General features: G+C 40.8%; 1 protein-coding gene across 4 annotated transcripts in view; it reads left to right on the plus strand.

The window, feature by feature from the left end:
* Positions 1-19,411, plus strand: part of LOC122568092 (protein groucho-like) — a 154,870-nt gene that overhangs the window by 103,766 nt on the left and 31,693 nt on the right. For all 4 annotated transcript variants that reach the window (XR_006316965.1, XM_043727447.1, XM_043727449.1 and 1 more), the window contains 3 exons: positions 1,304-1,441; positions 9,194-9,473; positions 19,338-19,363. Coding sequence is in view for 3 of the 4 variants with exons in the window: in XM_043727447.1 (XP_043583382.1) it covers positions 1,304-1,441; positions 9,194-9,473; positions 19,338-19,363 (444 nt within the window). In the remaining variant the exon portion in view is untranslated. The remainder of the gene's footprint in view (positions 1-1,303; positions 1,442-9,193; positions 9,474-19,337; positions 19,364-19,411) is intronic.

Below are 19,411 nucleotides of genomic sequence, written 5' to 3' on the forward strand. Positions count from 1 at the left end.
AGAATCTGCAACCGCTGGTTGCTGCTTTGATCGTATGAAATAAGGTAAAAGGCTGGCTTCACGCACCCTTACGAGGAAAACGAGTACAGTACAAATGCAGGTGTGCCATAACCGGCCAAGGGTGTTTACGACACCCTCCGGTCAGAACAGACTGACGGGAATTAAATTAAATCCACGCTGAATCGGCGGTAGCGTGGCCTCTCTCTCTCTCTCTCTCTCTCTCTCTCTCTCTCTCTCTCTCTCTTTCTCTCCCTTCTCGGCTCAATTTTCGTCTCGACCGATGCCAACAGGCATTACCTGTATCTGCCATCACTTTGGCCGGAAATTAAGGTCGCCCGGTGAGCTAGAGAAGTCACGTGTCGCGGCAGTCCACCGGAAAACCGTCAAGTGTTCCGGACAACTGAGGAACCACTTGGTTCATCATTGTTAATTCGTTCCGATACGCCCGGTGTATTTAATTGTATCAGTGTCAGTATATCTTGGAAGGTGAATTACGTATTAATTGATAATAAGAACAGTTTGTACAATGTATTCTTTTTTTTTTTGTATTATGTGATTTTTACGTAATTTTCAAACATGTCCTCTTTAATGCTACGTCCAAATTACAAACTTTTTCTTTCAAATTACAAGCAACATTTTAATACCGTAATATTAATAGTTCAATATTATAATATTGTCAGAATATCTTGAAAATTATGCAGGGAATGGAACAATACGTCAGCTTGGCAATCAAGCGAAAATAGTAGATTAGAGAGAATGTAGGAAAGTGTAGGGAATTTTAAAATGAAAAAGTAAAGAAACAATTTTACTAAAATCCGCATACGTTGAATCTAACTTACCATTAAATCTATTAACAAACAAAAGTTACATAAAGGTTTTTAACAGCCTATTTAATGCCCCGGTCTATAAATTCTCGCCGAATACAAGCTATCACGCGAATTCGAGATAATAGCAGTCAATTACCCATACGCATATCGCGAGATTGACGCGAGAACCACGATATAAATCACAGGTCGACGATTCGGTCGAGCTAAACGATCAATCGAGAAAGCGAGTGGACTCAATAAAACTCGAATTAAGTAATGTACACGCGTTCGATACGACTGGTGTCACGCTCGATGATTGATACCGTTGGAATAACCGCGCGAGGAGAAAGGCAAAGAGAGGTGAGCGTGGGTGAATCATAGAGAGCGAGGGAAAAGGACAATCGTTATCCGAGCTCAATTACGGCGAACATGGTTCGTCGATCAACCGTAAAACGATTTACCCTTTAATAAGGATCGTTTCTCCTTTCTATTTTCAGACAGAGATAGCGAAGAGGTTAAACGCCATAATTGCTCAGATCCTGCCGTTTCTCTCCCAGGAACACCAACAACAAGTCGCTACTGCTGTTGACAGAGCCAAACAAGTGACCATGACCGAACTCAACGCCATTATCGGGGTGAGTGCACGCCAATGGAAGATAAATTACCCGCTCGTGATACACGGCCGTGTGTATCACGACACACGGTTACACGCGTACACGATGTATACGTTCGTAAGTTTACTCGGTCACATGAAAATTTCGGGCAACATGGAATTCCGAATGGCTGAATGTAGCGAGCCAAGTGTTATTGCTCAGAATTGATATCCAAATTGATAACTTGTTTTGCTGTCGTGAGAAGAAAATTATTATTTTTTTAATTTAGTAGGATTTACATATTTGTACAGTTGTTTTATAAGTTCTCATAGAATCTATATGTTAGTATATTTCTTATGAAACGAATAAATATTTCATTTCATTGAACGTGCTTGTCACACATTGACATGACACTATGTGCTAGTAAAATCTCAAATCACAAGCTACGAGTTATCGATATTAATAAAATGTCATTATAAATTCACATGGTCCGGTAACAAGTCGTACGAAAGTTTACAGGTAAATTGTATAAATTTATATGAATTTAAAAAACGTAAAAAAAAAGGAGGATTTATAACGTGTTGATGTTATTTATTAAATTAGCTATTGTTCTTCTATTATGTATTAAATTATCGTGCAAAATCAGAAAGAAATTATCGCTACTCGGGTATTTTATACAACGTTTCAATTTTTAATTTATTCAACGATATTTAAATGATCGCACAGATCGCTTTTATGTGATACTAGTTCTGATACAAATTCTAACCGAATTAGACGTTTATGAATATGTAACAAAATGAAGCGATAATAGCAAGCGATTAATACAAACCATAAATTAGGCTCGGTTATATTTAGCTTATTATCGTACATTATAATTGTGGATGAAAGAGAAATACACCGCAACATATGAAAATACAAGTGTAGCTGTACGGTATGCTCATCATTTCCCTGTTTCCCAATTCGCTGCGATTAAACAGTATCGTGCGTGTACATTTATACATCGTGTGACGTGATATTTGTATTTACCGCCAAATCTATCCAACGACGCTTCCAATGGCAACGTCGAATCCGCAAATTAATTATTAAACGTGGCCGATGACACGAAAAACAAACACGCTGGCGAACAATCGAAGTTTCTCGCCAGCGATCGAAATTGAAGGGATTTCATTGTTTCTCTAATGGAAAATCAATTTCTGTTAAAAAAAAAAAACCGCTCCTCTCGAATCGATCTGGCCTCCGAAAATGATTTGCGAACACGGGGAAAAATTTTTTTTTGTTCCTCATTTTTTGTCTCCTTTTTCCTTTCTGTCATTTTTTTTTTTCTTTTTTATAGCAGGATCGGTTGTTATTTTCATTGCGCCGAGTTATCGAAACGACGGATAGATAAATTTCTAAATTGAAAACGATTGCGAAGCGATAGGAAGGGACACCGGGTGCAAAACGATCGCACTGTGAAATTCGTTACGAATCGGGGAAATTTGTTGCGAACGAAACGAATAAAGTTATTCGTCGCAATTACGCGTTTTATTAGTGAACGATTGTCGTATCGTTGTTATTCGTTGTCGGTGTCAAACTCTAGTTTATAGCCAGCAAGATTTTACGTTGTTATATGAGATACGAGTTGCTCGACGCTTTATGGGCTTTCAGTTTTAGCAAACCTTCATGAATATCGAATAACGTTTGATTCATATTTCGGTCATCAGAGTACTTATTTTATGAAACATTTGACACTCTATCTATTTGTCTGTATATCGTATTTCGCGTGTTGGCGTACAAAGCGTTTCTAATTTTAATATTCAATTTTCAATATTTACGACCACGAGCATTAGCAGATCAATATAAAAGCAATTACGTTCTCCATAATATGCGACTGAAATATCTCTATAATACAGGTCGTATATTTAGCGGACTAATTTTATGCGTTTAAATTTTTCAATGGAATCTACGATACGCGAGACATCGAGAATATAAAGGCAGACTTTTTTTGCAAATATGCAGAACTTACAGCATTTATTTATTCCGATAAGCTGCATTAATTACACAAAGTCAAAGGGATTCGTTCTTTTCAAATCAAATCCAGGTAACATAATAAAATGAATTGTTGCACCGAATGTTTCTGCTTTGCATTCATTTGAAACAACAAATTGTTTCGAATCTACGAATCAATCTACTTCTACTCTCGATGGAAGATTTAAATGTGCAAAAATGTACAGATTGCACATATTGTACATAAATACACGAATTATTCAGTTGTCTGAATATTTAGAGAATGCGACAAATTTCTATTCAACTTTCGTTTCTTTAGTCGATCGATAAAAATCTGAATTTGCATAAACATCCGTAGTTTGCTCATATTAAGCAGTCAGTAAGAAAGATCTACCAGATAATATATTTATTTACAGCGTATCTCATCGTTGTTGTGAACACCGCAAAAGGTCACAGCAATCGACCAGAGAACGCAATTAATTTCTTCCAAAGCCAAACAGGGAAGAAGCCCCAACGGTGCGCGCGATCATCGAGGTGGACGGACCTCGAGGAAAAGTTCAATCCACCGCGATGGGGTGAGGGTGGAAGAGCTGGTTCGGCCGCAAATCCCCTTGGAGGAAAATTTACGCGAACTCGTTCGCGGGCGTATCGGCGTGTAGAATGGCCGGTGAATACACGGGTCGGGTCTGATTCGCGTTCAGTCCGGCGTGAAACGCATTCGCGGCGAATGAGAATCCCTGGTCGGTGGTAGGAGGAAGCCGATGCACGCCCGAGGAATCCGAAAGCGGACGGATGGATACGATCCTGGCGAATCCCGAATCCCGAATCCTCCTCAATATTGCTCGAGCACTCAATTTCCTCCCTATTAAGCCGCCGGCTTCTCTGCCGGCGTTCTCTCCCCTTACTCTCTCTCATCCTGAGTCTCTCGGTTCTACTCGCCTTGGATCGCGCGCGCTCATCCACCCCGCCACTCTGATCTGCAACCCCATTCCTCGAACCCTGCAACCCCTGCTTCTCTTTCGTTCTCTCTCCCTTTCTCTTTCTCTCTCTCTCTTCTCTGTACACTCCACCTTCGTTCCCTTCGCCCCTCGAATCTTATCCAGAGTCTTCCTGCCCGGTTTCCAGGCCGGATAGGTTATAGTGTTACGGCGCACGAGCACCGACTAATCAGCATTCCTGCTACCCAACTGCCTTCGAAACCTCCCTCCATCCCTCGGCCAACCCCTCGATTTTCTCTCGTCGATCCTCTCTTCTCGCTACCTCGACTCTCTCAACTCTCCGACCATAGAAACTTGCACGGATCCGCGGCGTTGTCGGGCTACGTGCGGCAAATCCTTAGCAGAATCCCTGGATTCCGCGCGCTTTAAATCGCTTCCCCCTTCTTGCCTCCCTATCTTTCTTGTCTTTACTTCGTGTCTTTCTCGGTCGTTCTTGTTGCTACCGATTCTTCTCAAAGTAGTTGTCCTTGTTTTTTCTTGCGTCGTTTTTTTGCATCGGCTTGTTTCTCGTCCCACGACGCTGTCTCCAATCCTGCAGGTTGTTACGCCATCGAAGGAAAAACGCAGCAACGCCTCGCGGAATTCGCTCGCGTGCGTACACCGTCTAGTGCCGACAATCGTGAAAAGAGTCGTGAAATTTCTTGTTGTGAACCGTATTCTCTGGAGTATAAGAAAGATTGGTTTTTGCGAGAATTAATCTGTTGCAAAGATTGGGGTGTTTTTTTTTTAAATGGGTACTTAAGCGTCGCGATATTTAATATTTAAACGTAAAAATATCATCTTTTTTGTAAAAAAATTTTTAATTTGTTCTCGTTAGAAATAATAATTAAAAAGTGACGTTAAAATAACCCAATCGATAACCTAGTCGATACGGATGATTCTTTGTTTCAATTTTCTAATATAATATTCGTCTTAGAACAAATTACGCTACATACATCGGAAACAAAATGTAATCGTCATTTATCAATACTTACTTTTACAATTGTCATAGTTCCACCAAGTAAGATCCCTGTCTGCCTTCTTACAATCCTCTGTACCTCTTATCAGAAGCAAAATGTAACCAGCTGTTGATCTATCCACGCTCTCGTCCACTATCTCGACAACGTATTTGCACCTGAAAACCATCGTTATCGACTTATCACGCGTCTCAACTCTCCACGCCAATTACCGATCACGAGACTATTTCCAATTATCAATTACGATACACATTATCTTCGATCGTCGTTGTAAAATAAAACATCACCGATACCTGCGTAACTGCGCAAAGGCCGCTTTAGAATCGATTAGCACCGTAAGAAAATCGTCTGTTTATAAAGTTACGAGGCACGGACAATGTTGCTGACGTTCATAATATCGTAGCATAGGAACGGCCGAAGATGCTTTTCAGGCGTCAACGATGTGTGATATAGAAGAAGGTTAAGACGATCTCGTCGGATCTTTTAGCGGCACTATCTTCACGGCTGGTTGAGTCAGCAAGCATCGCGGCGACACCGGTGAAAACTGCTGAGAACAAGCCTGCGACGCCGCCGGTGGATACAGGTGGCGTAAGAAGGCTCGCGCGAAGATGAAGGGGTTCGTAATGACTTCCTCTTTGCCGCCACTCACAAAAGAAGACCCTCCGCGTTCGGAGCGTAAAAATTTCAGATTGAAATAACTCCCGCTTTGCCGGCTTAACTCTTCCCCAGAGGTAAATTGCCTGCGGGGTGAAAGTAGTGGTAAATGGTCAATAATTTTTCGTTTAACTCCTCGCGAGTAGAATTTCTTCTCTCTCCTTGTTTCTTTTTCTTTTACTAGAATGTGCTTTTTCTCTTACGCCGTAAAAGGATAACAGTTGATTAAAGTTTCGAAGACGGGGGATACCTGTATTATTTATAGAATATATTTGCTCTTTTTGCAACGAGTCTTGTATTTGCGAGTAGTGTAAAAAGTGATTTTTCGATTATAAAGATCTTTCTACCGGTAATTGTAGAAAGTAAATAATGTAGAAAAATACGATGAATCTATTTTTTTTTTCTTTTTTTATTTTCTGACCATTATATCACTTGCTGGCTAAAAAGAAGTATTTTAATACGAACTAGTTGAACAAAGTAAGGATGAATTCAAAGATATGAACTTCCTGAAAATAGATGACGAATCTATAATGTTTTTTTCTTAAACAGTGTTCGGAGTCGATATCGGAAACATACAACATTTAATTGCAAGATTAAACGAGAAGATAACTTTAAATTGATTAATAATGTAACGAGACTCTCTCGGAAATTTGATTTATCATATTTTTCATCCATAGACTTCGAATAAAAAGCTGGCAAAAATCGATATTCTATCAACGTTTACAAGCATTATCCTTTACCGAATAACGACTCTAACTAATTAAACACGTGATCCTCGTAATATCTAAAATATCCAGCACCCGCAAAACCAAACTGCGTCTCCTCTGCCGATACCTAAAATACATATTCAAAATTCCAAACATCCCTCACACTCCGTACATTCACTCGACCCGCTAGGAAGTTACAAACGAGCCATCGGCCACAAAGGGGGATGGGACGAGATACATTCAGCTGGTCGGAGTAAAGTTCGTCGTAATCATTAGCGGAATCCCGCCACAAATACGGAAATGATCTTCTCAACGTGAATGGGCCAGAACGCCTGCGATGCCGCGAATACTGGCACGACAGCCTGAGGTCAGGATTATTATCGTTACCGGTGATGGGAAGCTCGGGACGTTTCTTAGGGGTTCTACAGAAAACCCTCCCTTGAATCCTCGGGAAATCGTTTGCTCCGACGTCTTCTTCTCCCTCGGCCGAACCTTTCTCTCCCTCTCTCTACCAGCGTTTCATTCCCATTTCATTCTCTCTGTTTGTGTGTTTTGTGGGTGGCTCAGACAGTCGCTCGACGCGAGGTTATTATATCGTTAAACCATTTAATTATCTCGGCAAACTGCTCTCCAGGAATATTCGGCCCGTCCTTAACGAGTGTACCATAGTTTGCAGAGGGTGGTGCACTTTCCGCTGCTACCCCTTATCGTCCTCTCCACCGCCGAGAAACTCCTTCCTTCCTCCCTCTCCTTTTCTATCCTTTGCGTCTCTTCTTCGTTTCCACCTTCTTCCGCTTCTTTGACGTCTTCCTCTCTCTCTTTCTCTCTCTCTTTTCACCGCTCTTGGTAGTCGTCTTTATTCCAGCAACGCGATCTGCCAAGCGTTAAAACGCTCCGCTGCCGTGGCGCGACTCTACAATTTGTCTGGCAGCTGAAACTCGACCGACATAGCCAACTAACGAGGAAACTAGCAGGCGCGAGGGAGTACGTTTATGGTTTCGTCGAAACTTTTCTCGTTCCTTTTACCTCTCTCTCTCTCTCTCTCTTTCCTTCTCTAGCTTTTCGTTCCTCGTCCTGCTCGTTGGGAAGGCTACATAAGTCCCGCCACTTGTTTCGTACTTTCGGATTTACCACGACTGCCGCGACGGGAGGCAGAGGAACCGAGGGTTATTTAAACGCGACCCCGTGGAAGTTTGCCCCCGTGATTTGTATGCTCTGCCCGGTGGAAAGTTGTGTCCCGCGTAACGAATGCCGAACAGGGGAGCTCCTGCACGGAATAAGCGAAGAGAATTAAATTACGATCGATGACTACGCGTTTTTTTCTTGCTTCTTCTCCTTCTTTATTCGTTTTCCCTTGGCATACGCATACACGGTCGAAGGCTGAAAACGTTTACATCGATTCGCTCGCACGGTGGACGGAAATATGGTGGAAAAAATTGTACTATCTCTAACCCTTCGGATTGTACGGATGGCGTTTTTTTTTTTCTTTTTTTTTTTGGTCTCTATTTATTTGTTCGATATCGAGCGAACTACGAGCAGTGTGTTGGCTTGGTGATTAATAGAGGTAAAAATAATTAATGGAGGCGTGTTTCATCATTGTTCAGTGATGTCATCGGGCTGTACAATCTAATCTTGCCACTTATCTAAACGACGTGTTTATCGGTTGCACAGATTAGATTTCTGGATCGGTGATTGGATGTTATCTGGAAATCTCGGCGCGCTTGTCAATTACCGGTAATCGGTGTGCTGATCATAAAATCTTACCTTTACTACTCGTCGTAAATTCTTTACAAATTGATATTACAACTTGCTTTCTATACTGAATTTCTAGATACCTTTTACAACGAATTGAAAATTGCGCAATTAAAAGAAGGGTCGATACGATGTCTATACCTTTATACGGCTTCAGATATTTTTTGTAACATTTTAATAGTGAAACATTAGGAATTGTTTACTTTTATCGATACTTCTATCTACACATTATACCGTAATATTTTATCTAATCTTTTCTACTTTCTATCGAATTATGCTGAAAATTGTTACTTTCCTAGAACTAAACTCGTTAAGCAAGATTCAGATCACTTTAAGGATATCAAAAAGTAAATGCTGCAACAAGCTTAGCTTTTTTGTATCATCCATTACACGATTATGATATAACGATAGCAGATGTCCATAAAAATGATAACAACTCTAGAATTTCATCCAATCGTTCCTACAATAGCTACAAAAAGTAGCTATCGGTATTTATTATAACATTTACGTATCTTAAGTTTCGTACCATCTAATATTACTTTTATATAAAAATAAAATATAGAACCTGATAAGATTTGCAAATACTTTTACAATTAACTTGTTAATTTATCACTTTGATAAAAATCGATCTTAAACTTAGCGGGAAACAATAACTGTTCATCCAAGTCCATTGACTAGAAATATCACGACCGATGATTAATCTTCAAGGTGATAAAAGTCATTTTTCCTCCTCCATTACAGCAACAAAGGCCAGACTTGCCAAGGATTCTTCAGCAGGTGCATGCCCAGCAGCTACCACCAGGTGCAGCGATGGGTCCACATCCAGGTATACCTGGACTTCCTGGACTTGGTCCTGGAGCAGGACTTCCTGTTCCTACGTCAGCCTCCGCTGCTCTTCTCGGATTAGGTATTCCACCGGGTGCGGCAGCAACTGCTGGAGGGACAGCTGCTCATCCTCTCTCGATGTTGACCAAACCAGACCTTCATCGAGGTCAACCCGACGACCTGAAGCACAATGGAGGTAATTCATACCTTTCACCCTTTCGACGTTTGTGTATCGTTTACGTGGAATTTATGTGCCAGGTCTTAAATATCGATGAGAATGTTAGGATAATTTACAGGCTGTATTCCTGGAAATGTGTATTGATAGCAGATTGAATGATTAATTTCTTTCATAATTAAATTTAGTTCTATTAGAACGAGTTAAAAATTAAAATGTCAAATGGTGTAAAGCTCGTTGAAAAATAATTGTTCGGAAATAAATATCTTTATATTTTAATTTAAATAAATATCTTTTAATGTAATAAAATGAAGCTATAACGTTTCGGTAAATTAAAAGGGACTTTAGTAACCTTTCGCTGGAATAAGCGTTCGCAATTGAGTGATGTTATCGAGAAACGTGTTAATTGCAGAATAATACAGGCGATACGTTTCATATACGTTAAATGCAATCAACTTTCTAATAAAAACAATTAATTTCTTGTTTTTCTTAGTTCCCTCCAATATCATCAAGTTAGGTAAACAGTTAGTAATAACAGTGATAGTTTAGCTAGGAATTCTGATAAACCGTAAAACGCGTGCCTCAAGCGTGTAATTAGGATAATTGCTAATTTATATTCCGTTTGAAGCAGAAAATAATAGAGGAACACAAGTTGAACGTCGCAAGATCAAGCTTTTTGTTATTTCACCATCGTGATTCACAAGTGATAGATGTATCCTTAATTAAGCGTGTACCTCATTAAGGCCCATGAAATTGCAATTGCCTTTTTTTGGCGTTTCATTGCACGTAAAGACATAATCAAGTTTCAAAGGGAGAAAAAATTAATCGGAGACCATTGTACGACTGGTAACGCATAATAACATACCCAATTACGACAAATTTAACTTCTATTTATCGTACCGCGACGTGACAAAGAATTACATAACGATTCAAAACTAAATCCATTAATAACGCAACCTGTCTAAAAGAGCAATTATTTGCCAGAGATTGAACACAGATAGACTTTATTACTCTATTCAGTCCCTTTCTCTCTGTTACTCCAAAACGAAACTACAAACTGTTCTCGTTGCATGACCGATCCCATAAAACCGTTTCGCAACGGTACAAAGAACAATCAACTTCTTGACAGAAGTAATCAGTCGTTACTTAATTTTTCTCATCAGTTCGTACCCAGTTCGATCATTTTTCCATGCTGCATGAACGTTACCAGGAAGCGAACAACGATATCAGTAAAATATTTCACAAGTCTCTGTTTTAGCCGGTTACATTTCTGTTGAAATGAAGACAATTTACCGGCAGAAAAATTGTAGATTTTTTTTTATTAAATACAGTTTTTTTCTACGTATACGAAGATCACAGAAAATAGTCATGACAAGTACATTTTTCTTGCTTTCCTGAGTTTAATATCAGCTTGCGATTAGATAGGAGAAATTTAATATGACATAAACGGAAGACAGATAGCTTGTCAGGTCCAAAGACAATATACATATAATATACCGGAGTTGGTGAAACAAATCTCGTAACTTCCATTTTTTTAATTACGTTCAGAAAAATATAAATTTGCATAAATATCTGTGGTCTAGTAATTATACGCTAACATTTGACACTCGTGCGAGGCTACTATATCATCATAATGTTAAGATACGCGAAAAGGAAACGGATCTATCGAAACGCTTATCTCGCGATTTCGTCGTTTGACTTCGCCGTAACCGAGTTGCAAAGCAGGCGGTTCCGTTTGCTCGCGAGGAATCGAGCGGAATGCAGAATGACATTCTGGATCGTCTCATGAGGATCCGGTTGCAAACGCTCGCTTCCCATACGACGGTGAGCAAAGATAAGACCAGGTAGAAAAACAAGAGGCAAGGTTGCAGGAAACGCGATCGAATGTGCAATAATTCTTCGAATCCGGCTGCCGGTTTGAGTTCGATACGCAAAATACTCGCGGGCGAGATGCTGATCTACGTGAAAACACGTTGAAACACAAGGTCAGCGACTTTAGTAAATCGAATCCTTTCGCTGACCTAACGCAGCTTTGTGTCGCAATATCTTCTCGTCGAGAATCTTCTACCGCTGTGTCTGAACAGGTGGCACAACAACGTTCTTATGGAACCGAACCTCTGGCCAGATAAATGAATGACGGTTAGTCCGTATCATTTATCAGTTGTTAATGAAAGAAACACAGATTTCTATGCATCTATAATGCATATTATATAAATATATTTAGTTACATTTTACGTTCATACAAGTAAACTAAAAGTTAAGTCTTATGTCTGTTCCTATTTTCGAAGACTTTTTGTTTATGTATATAAAAATTTGACAGTTGCAGTAGGATTAAGAAGATAAGCGTAATTTTGTTATGTTTGTTCTATTATTAACTAATCGGTGGGCATGAACATTTAATAGGAAACAATCGATGGAATGGAGTTGTCAAATATTGAAAATTCACTGCGGTTGAAAAATTTACAAATATAAAACTCTTTCAAGCGTTTGAATCTTTCAATATTCAATGTTGGAACTTTTTTCGTGATTGTTGAATGGCCCCATGCTCGGTCGATAACCTCTTTTGTCAATCATTCATCGATGTGCTGATTTGCTGCCTCAGATTGTACATTTATACGAAATCTGCTTGAATCTGTAAGCAATGACGCATATTATTTAACGTACATACGTATATATTAAACGACTATAATTTTGCAAGAGGATGGTGTTTTATACCTACAATTTATAGCCTCCAGAGTTAACAAATTATCTCATCTACTGTAGTAAAACTCTATCAAAAACGAATCTTGTGACAAACGCTAGATATTTGTAAATATTTCTAGAATTAAATCATGATCTTTCGAAACGTTTACATATCGAACATTCGCCTAAATCAAATTTATTTGAAGCAATAAATATATCAAATTCCAAGTGTAAGATTTTTAAAACATTTATACGAATATAAAAAGCACCCAATAATATAAATACCAGGAAGAAAAAATCAAAGTTCGTTCCGTTGAAAGCCCTAACTATCAACAAAATTGATAGTAACGCGATGCAAGGTAGCCAGGAAGCATAATAGAGAGTACGGTGGCAATGCAAACGTAGAAGAGAGAGAGAGAGAGAGAGAGAGAGAGAGAGTGAGAGAGTGAGAGAGAGAGAGCGCACATAGCGTGTGACACAGGGATATTTCAAGCGGACCGCAATACAACGGTGACGCAAACGATCGTGCTTAAGCCTGAAACTCGCAGAACCCTCGATCTTGACCTCGAAGATCCACTTGTGCACCGGCGCGTCCTCGTCCCTCTCCTTGGGACGGCACACGAGTGCAAGAACGTTCGCACTTAGGCTCCATGTAGCGCTGACAAAGTCGCGAGAGCTTCAAGTGACTCTCCTATCACGCACACATTCTGCCAAACACTCACATACAGACAAGTACATACGTGTACGTTTATGTACAGGCTGGTCTGGTTCCGTGGTCCCCATCCCTCGCGTTTCGTCGAACCTCGTCTTTCTATTTCTCTTCCACTCGCGTCCTCTCTCCGCGCAACGCCTCTCTTCTCTTCGTCGTCGTCGTCGTCAGCTCTCTTGCTCGCGCGCTGTGCATGGTCGTCTCTCAGAAGAGCACTCAGAATCTCCTCTTGACACGAGAGTACTTCCGACTCTTCCCCTCTTTCGTTCCATCCACCTCTAGGTGGCTCTTCTAAACCTTCGCGCCCCTCAGCCTGTTCCTCTCATCCTCTTCTCGCGCCCTCCAAAGCCCTTCTTGCCCTCTTTCTCTTGCCCTTTCTCCCGTCCTTCTCCACTTCCGTCCGTTTCCTCTTTCCACTTGCCGCGTTTCTCTCTTTCCGTCCTTCCATCCTCCCTTCTTCACTCTATTTCTTCCCGGCGTTCCACTCACTCCACTCACAGCCGAGTAGTTGCCATGCTCGCGCAATATCTCCAGCTACACTCTCGCCTAACTATGTTACCGCGGGCCGAGTATAACCTCCGGCCAGTTGTTCCAAGTTGTTTCGCGTTTTCCGAGCGTTGTCGGCCCGCCGCGCCGTAATGAAATACCGTCCGATCTCAGCTACCGAGAGTCCGCCACCCCATGACGTTCTTCCTCGCTCCTGCCATGATTCCTTCACTGGAACAAACCTTCGATTTCTCCCGGTTACCATTTGAAAATTGCGAGCCATCATCGTTGCGAATATGTACCGTAACGACGTCTTCGTTTAATTTCCGGGCTCGTTCGAAGCTCGATGGAGGTTCTTTTTTCTTTTTTCCTCCTGGTACTTGCTCGGCCGATGGAAGTCGACCGGAAACGGTGCAGGCTTAATGGCTCGAGTTAGTTTGCCTGTCAGCCGTGACAATGGAGGATGGTCTTTTGGATTGCAGGTTTTCTGGCCGAGCAAATGGAGAGGAACGAAGGGAATTTTGTTTGCTGTTCGATTCGATTCGTTTCTGCTTATTTTTCAGATGTACTCTTTAGTTCTTGTTGGAAAAGAGCGGTATTTGAGAGCGTAATATTGGAGCAAATAGCAGATAAATTCTTATGTTCCATCGATGGATGACTGCGAGCTTCATATTTACGTTGGTACAAAAATTGAACAATTCTTTCGAAACTATAAATTGCTAAATAACTATAAAGGTAATAGATCATACGTTTGAGACAGAGAAGTCAAATAATTTTGTCGGAACCATGAACTAAAGAATATTATTAAAGCATATATTTAATTTGATGATAACTTCGTCTTGAAGAACGCATTGCAAAATCATAGTTTTCATTTCTCAATTTCGATCTTCAAAATTTTACAACAAAATATTGAAAAATGTTAAACGAAAGTTTACCTGTGTTTCGAAGGAGAGCGTTCTGTATCTTACTCTTTTGAAAAAGGAAGAGGAGAACGCATATCCCGCGAGAGAATAAAAATCCAGAAAATCATTTCAGCGTAACACGATCATACACGGGAAACAATGTTGTCGCCGTAGGAGGAAGTTCGGTTATACACGTTCATCCGTGTACGTACATCCCTGTTGCTAGTATCGTCGCGATAGCATTCTTTCATTCGATACGACTCAATTCTCTGGAGGAAACTGCGGTCGCGAAACAACCGCGACATCTGAAATCACTGTCTCGATCCGCGATGCGTCTTTTTCCCCTCTCCAATATTAGAACGACGGGGAATCTCGTCGACACCCTTTTGAAATGGGAAGCATCGGAGGCAAGGAACCGTAATGGGCCACTATTTCTGTCGCGGCAACTGAAACTTCTTCCCTCCTTTCCGGAACATTGCCCCCAGCGAATTGTTTCCAGCAGGGCCGTTATCGTTTCGTCCCACCCCTCGCCTCTCTGTCTCACCAGCGTCTCCTTCCCTCTACCTCCTCGTACCCTCTTGGTTGTTCAACAGAGTTGCCCGGATTCCCTCGTCGAACGACTCCTCGCCGTTGGACATAATATCTGCCTCCACCACTCATCCGATTCTTTCTCTGTCCGCTCGTTCACAAAACGATTTACCAGAACGCGAGGCGAAGTAAGTCGGCAAGACTCTTTTACAGACGATTAGAAACCGGTATCGCTTGCATTACCATTTCATCGTGGATAGTTGCGCGAGTAATGGTCCCCCGGGAGATCGCTGCCCCCTCGACCGTGTACGCTTCTCGTAATTCTCCCGGATATTGTCCTCCTTTTCATCGTTAGTTCTTCCCATTTTTCTCTTTCTTTCCTTCCCCCTCGCTTTTTCTTTCGCATTGCTCTTGTATTCTTTCAACGACATCCAAAGAGCGCAGCAGCAAGTTTGCTTTCTCGTCCGATCGGGTCGTTAAACTTATCCACCACTTGCTCTTCACGTTCAATCGATTCTTTGTATTCCGATAGCGGTTCCACACCGGTCATCCACGATAAATTACGTAAACGTAATCGTCGCGTAATTCGCGAAGACAATGGCGCCCGGGACCGGTCGAATCTCCGCGCAAATTGAATTCCACCAACTCGCCTACCGATCCTTATTGAAGCTGTTCAACGTCGCTCTAGCAACCTTTCCCTGTCTACGCTGCTCGCGTATCTCTTCCACCACTCTGATTTAGCTTTTCCACTTTCGCAACGACCGCCTGGCCTTACCTCGCCTGATATTTCCCTCGCACTCGACTTAATGATCGCGGAAAAGGTGAACGCGCGTGCACGACATCTCAACGACATCCCCGCGAAGATGCACGTGTTCTCGCGCGGCAAACGAGCACTTCGCGTTTTAGTGGGAAATTATGCGCGCTCTTCCGCGTCCGTTTACGAGCCACGGCAGGAAGTTGCGCGGCAAAGGGGCCGAGAAAGAGCTGAAACTGTTTCTGCCAGCCAGCACCGGATTGCCGGTGCACCCCAGAGAGCAGAAGAGAGCGCGAAAAAGAGGAAGGAAGGTATATCGGTGAGTTTCGTGCGTAAGACGAGCACGCTCGAAAATGCTCTTTCGTTTTTGTCCCTCTTGACGAAGGAAAGCTCCTGGTTGGATGTGGTTCACGGGCAGAAAATTCACGACCCTTTTCTGTTCGCGCTCCGCCACCCACGACAACTCGGTAATGGCTTCGAGGGTGGATCCTTTTGCCACGGGTTTTCCTTAATTTGCCCGGCCATAAAACACACGGCGGAGTCACCCTCGCGAGGCGGATACGTTTTATCGGCGTGCAAGAACGCGCAAGTGAGCTCGCCGCTCTCTCCAGGAATTACTTTATTTGTAGAAGTGGTCGCGAGCTCGCCTCCGGAAGCTTTATGGCGTCGGGTTTTTCCGTTCACCGTCCCTGCCCTCGAGAACCGTATCCACTTGGGGGTTACGCCGGATTTCTTGTCGCCAGCGACGATACCAACCGACCGTTTAGTGCTGCCGGCGTAACGTTAATTCGTTCTTTGACCGCGGCCCCTGTGTTTTGCACCACCGGAGTCGTCCTGACTGTTGCTTTAGCCACTGGACGTTATAAATTGCTCCGATTCTGGCTCGCTACTCAGCTAGTTTCGCGGATAAATTTCTACGCTGCTATGAAGATGTATTCATTTTGAACGAATGTTTTCTTATGATTTTAAATGATATTTTCCACCGTGTTATTTTTCCGCAAATATTAAATCGAATTAAATAATACCACTGGGATGTGGAAATAAAATTTCACTGAAGAATTAGCTTCGTTTAAAAAAGGAAAGGATCGTCGATATTTGCCGATCGCAGGTATCGATTAATTATAATAAAATATATCAAAAAATTGTGCAGTTTCCATTATCGTCAATTATTTTCTCTATAAATGTTATCTTGTTTCGGTTTCTAGTCTGGGAAACAGAACGATATTTCAGGTTTCTATATATGGTAGTGCAACGAGATATATAATTTTTTTTTAAAGTAAGTAAAGGAATTAAATTATAGCGAGTACGGTACTGATTTGGTAACTAGAAAGCGATTGCAGCAAGATGACTGCAGGAAAATAGAACAAAGCAAAAATGTTGTAAGAGTGTAATGGTGAAGTCGTATAAAAAGCTAGTACCTTACGTGTTGAGATATCTTAAAGATCGAGTCGAACGATTAGATGGTCAGATAGAAACTTGGTAAAACAGGAATTGATGCCCAACAGCTTGTTTATGCGAATATAAAACTCATTGCTATTAGCTTCGTATAAAATTCAGTTAGATGCTGCAATAGAATCGTGTGAAGTAACGCCAATTACGTTGCATTACTTTAGCAATTAAAAAGTAATTATTAACGGATCACTGATCACCCATGTAGAGGTGATTTATATAGAGATCATGACGAAACTTTAATTACTATAATCATTTCACATATACAACATTTATTACGGCACTTATATAACAGAAAAGAAACCATTTATTCGTTTTATCTCATCAAAAAGAAAGTAGCCTCTTATTAGGAATTCTGGTTTTCTAATTTATAAAGTTTCTATACCGATTATCTTTCGTCTTTTATTTTAATCTTCTTAGGATTGGTTTTCCGTCGAGTGTGAGAAAAATTTGTTCTCGTCAATTTTAACAATAGAAGCATATCTTTTTCCACGTTTCTCTATGTAAATATAACGTATTAAAATTCAAAGCTAATTGTACTATAAATAAATACATTTGTTGCTCAATTAGTTAATAGCTTTTATGCGTAACATTTTGAACAGATGTTAGATTTCTATAGCTGAATCACGCTGTCTTTTTAACAAATAAAAAGTCATACAATGCTTAACAAAATCTATAGGAAAAAGTCGAAAAAAGATGATTATTTCCTTCTCTCTTCAAACTTTGGAAACTTCCTAACAATAGGAAAATTCTACTGATTCGAAAGTAACTCGAAGAATGCAGCAAAGTTAAATACGCTGCAACTTTTCCAGCGGTATATTTCCTGTAATGCATCTTAAAACGCCTGTTCTCAATTTACAGTAAAAAAAAAGTCAAATAAAAAGATTGGTGCAATACAAAGGCAGCCTACAAGAATGGTTGACGTGTAGAAAGAAACTGAAACGATTCGACGTGTATAGCCGTGTCGTGGAGTGGGTAACAACAGTCGAAGAATGGTATCGTTAAGGTATTTCCTACGAGACAAAGTGTACCTACGAAAAGTATAAAGAGTGGAAACGAGAAAAAGGGGAGGGAGGTTGGGGAAATCGAGCGAGGGCAAACTATGAAGCCGGCATCTCGAGGACAAAGCTTCCTCGTTCAGGATCGCCTTCGACCTGCCTTTTTCTCTCACCCTCTTTTCTTTCATTCAACGTCCCTTCTCGGAAATCCTCGAGGAGAGGAGAGGAGAGGAGAGAGAGAGAGAGAGAGAGAGAGAGAGAGAATCTGGCTCCTCCTTCGTCCTGGCAGCTTTTTTCTTTCATCTCGTTGCCAGCGCGGAAAAGATTCTGCCGGCATACCGCTGACTCTGTTCCGCAATAATCATGAAAAACATTGCGAAACTTCAATTTCACGGGAAATACGATGTCTTCAGCGGGCAGCCAGCGGTGTTTGAAGTGTTTCAGAGAAAGGAAAGGAAGGATACAATCGCGAAACGAATGTTCACTTAAGGAACGTTCTCGAGCTGGATAATTAATTTTAGAGCTTAATAAAAATATAAGAGAATGTAATTTTAGCTGTTGAATTACGCTGTTGAATTACGCGAATCGAACGGTGGTTAAAGCAACGTGATCTAATAACTTCAGTTTTAGGGCTGTTTCATTATTGATCATTTTTCTGTCTTTGTAATGCGACGCTGATGTTCGGCGTCGTTCTAAGACGAAATGCGAGGTTAAATATGATATCTGTGTAAATGAGTTGTTGGGTTTGACAGGAAGTTATATGGGAAGCTGCTTACTCGACACGTTCTTGATTAAATGCTTCGTGACGCTGTTCGCTGCGTTTAATATGAATTCCTCGAACAGCTTCTTCGCTAGGGAATAGCTATGCAACGTATTTTATGCTAAAATGTTTAGTCATTTGATTATTACATTTTATGTAAGATTCGTGTTTTTACGATGTATATCAATATGTATGTTTGTCAGTATAAAACGTCCAACTCGACTGGTAACAATTTTCTTGAAAAATCCACGCGATTTAATACTAGACATTTTTTTTTTTTAATATTTCTTCTATGTATACTTTTGTTGCTGTTGTACATTAGAAACAGTCACTGAGAGATGATTCGTCATCGAATATAAAACTAATTACAAAAATGACGTATCTTTTCAGTTGGAAATGAAAACCTCGCGAATAATTGTACTTGTTAATGAAGTAATTTTTCATTATTCGTTTGTAAATCAAAATGACTGATCTTTCCAGTATTCAGTCTACAATCTTCAATATACAATATTCAAGTGTTATTAAAAATATGTCGATTTTCTTAAATTCTCAAATGAGTGTGTATGTTTAAAAGAAAACTTTATTCCAATCTAACAGCATCGTTTCATCTGTTGCAGGTCTTAACCCGGCGGAGGAGAGGCATGTGAGTATCAAACAATTTAACCGATAGAGAATGGTGGAATCGCGGTTT

The sequence above is a fragment of the Bombus pyrosoma genome, linkage group LG6 (genome assembly GCF_014825855.1).
Source record: "Bombus pyrosoma isolate SC7728 linkage group LG6, ASM1482585v1, whole genome shotgun sequence".
Classification (NCBI taxonomy): Eukaryota; Metazoa; Arthropoda; class Insecta; order Hymenoptera; family Apidae; genus Bombus; species Bombus pyrosoma.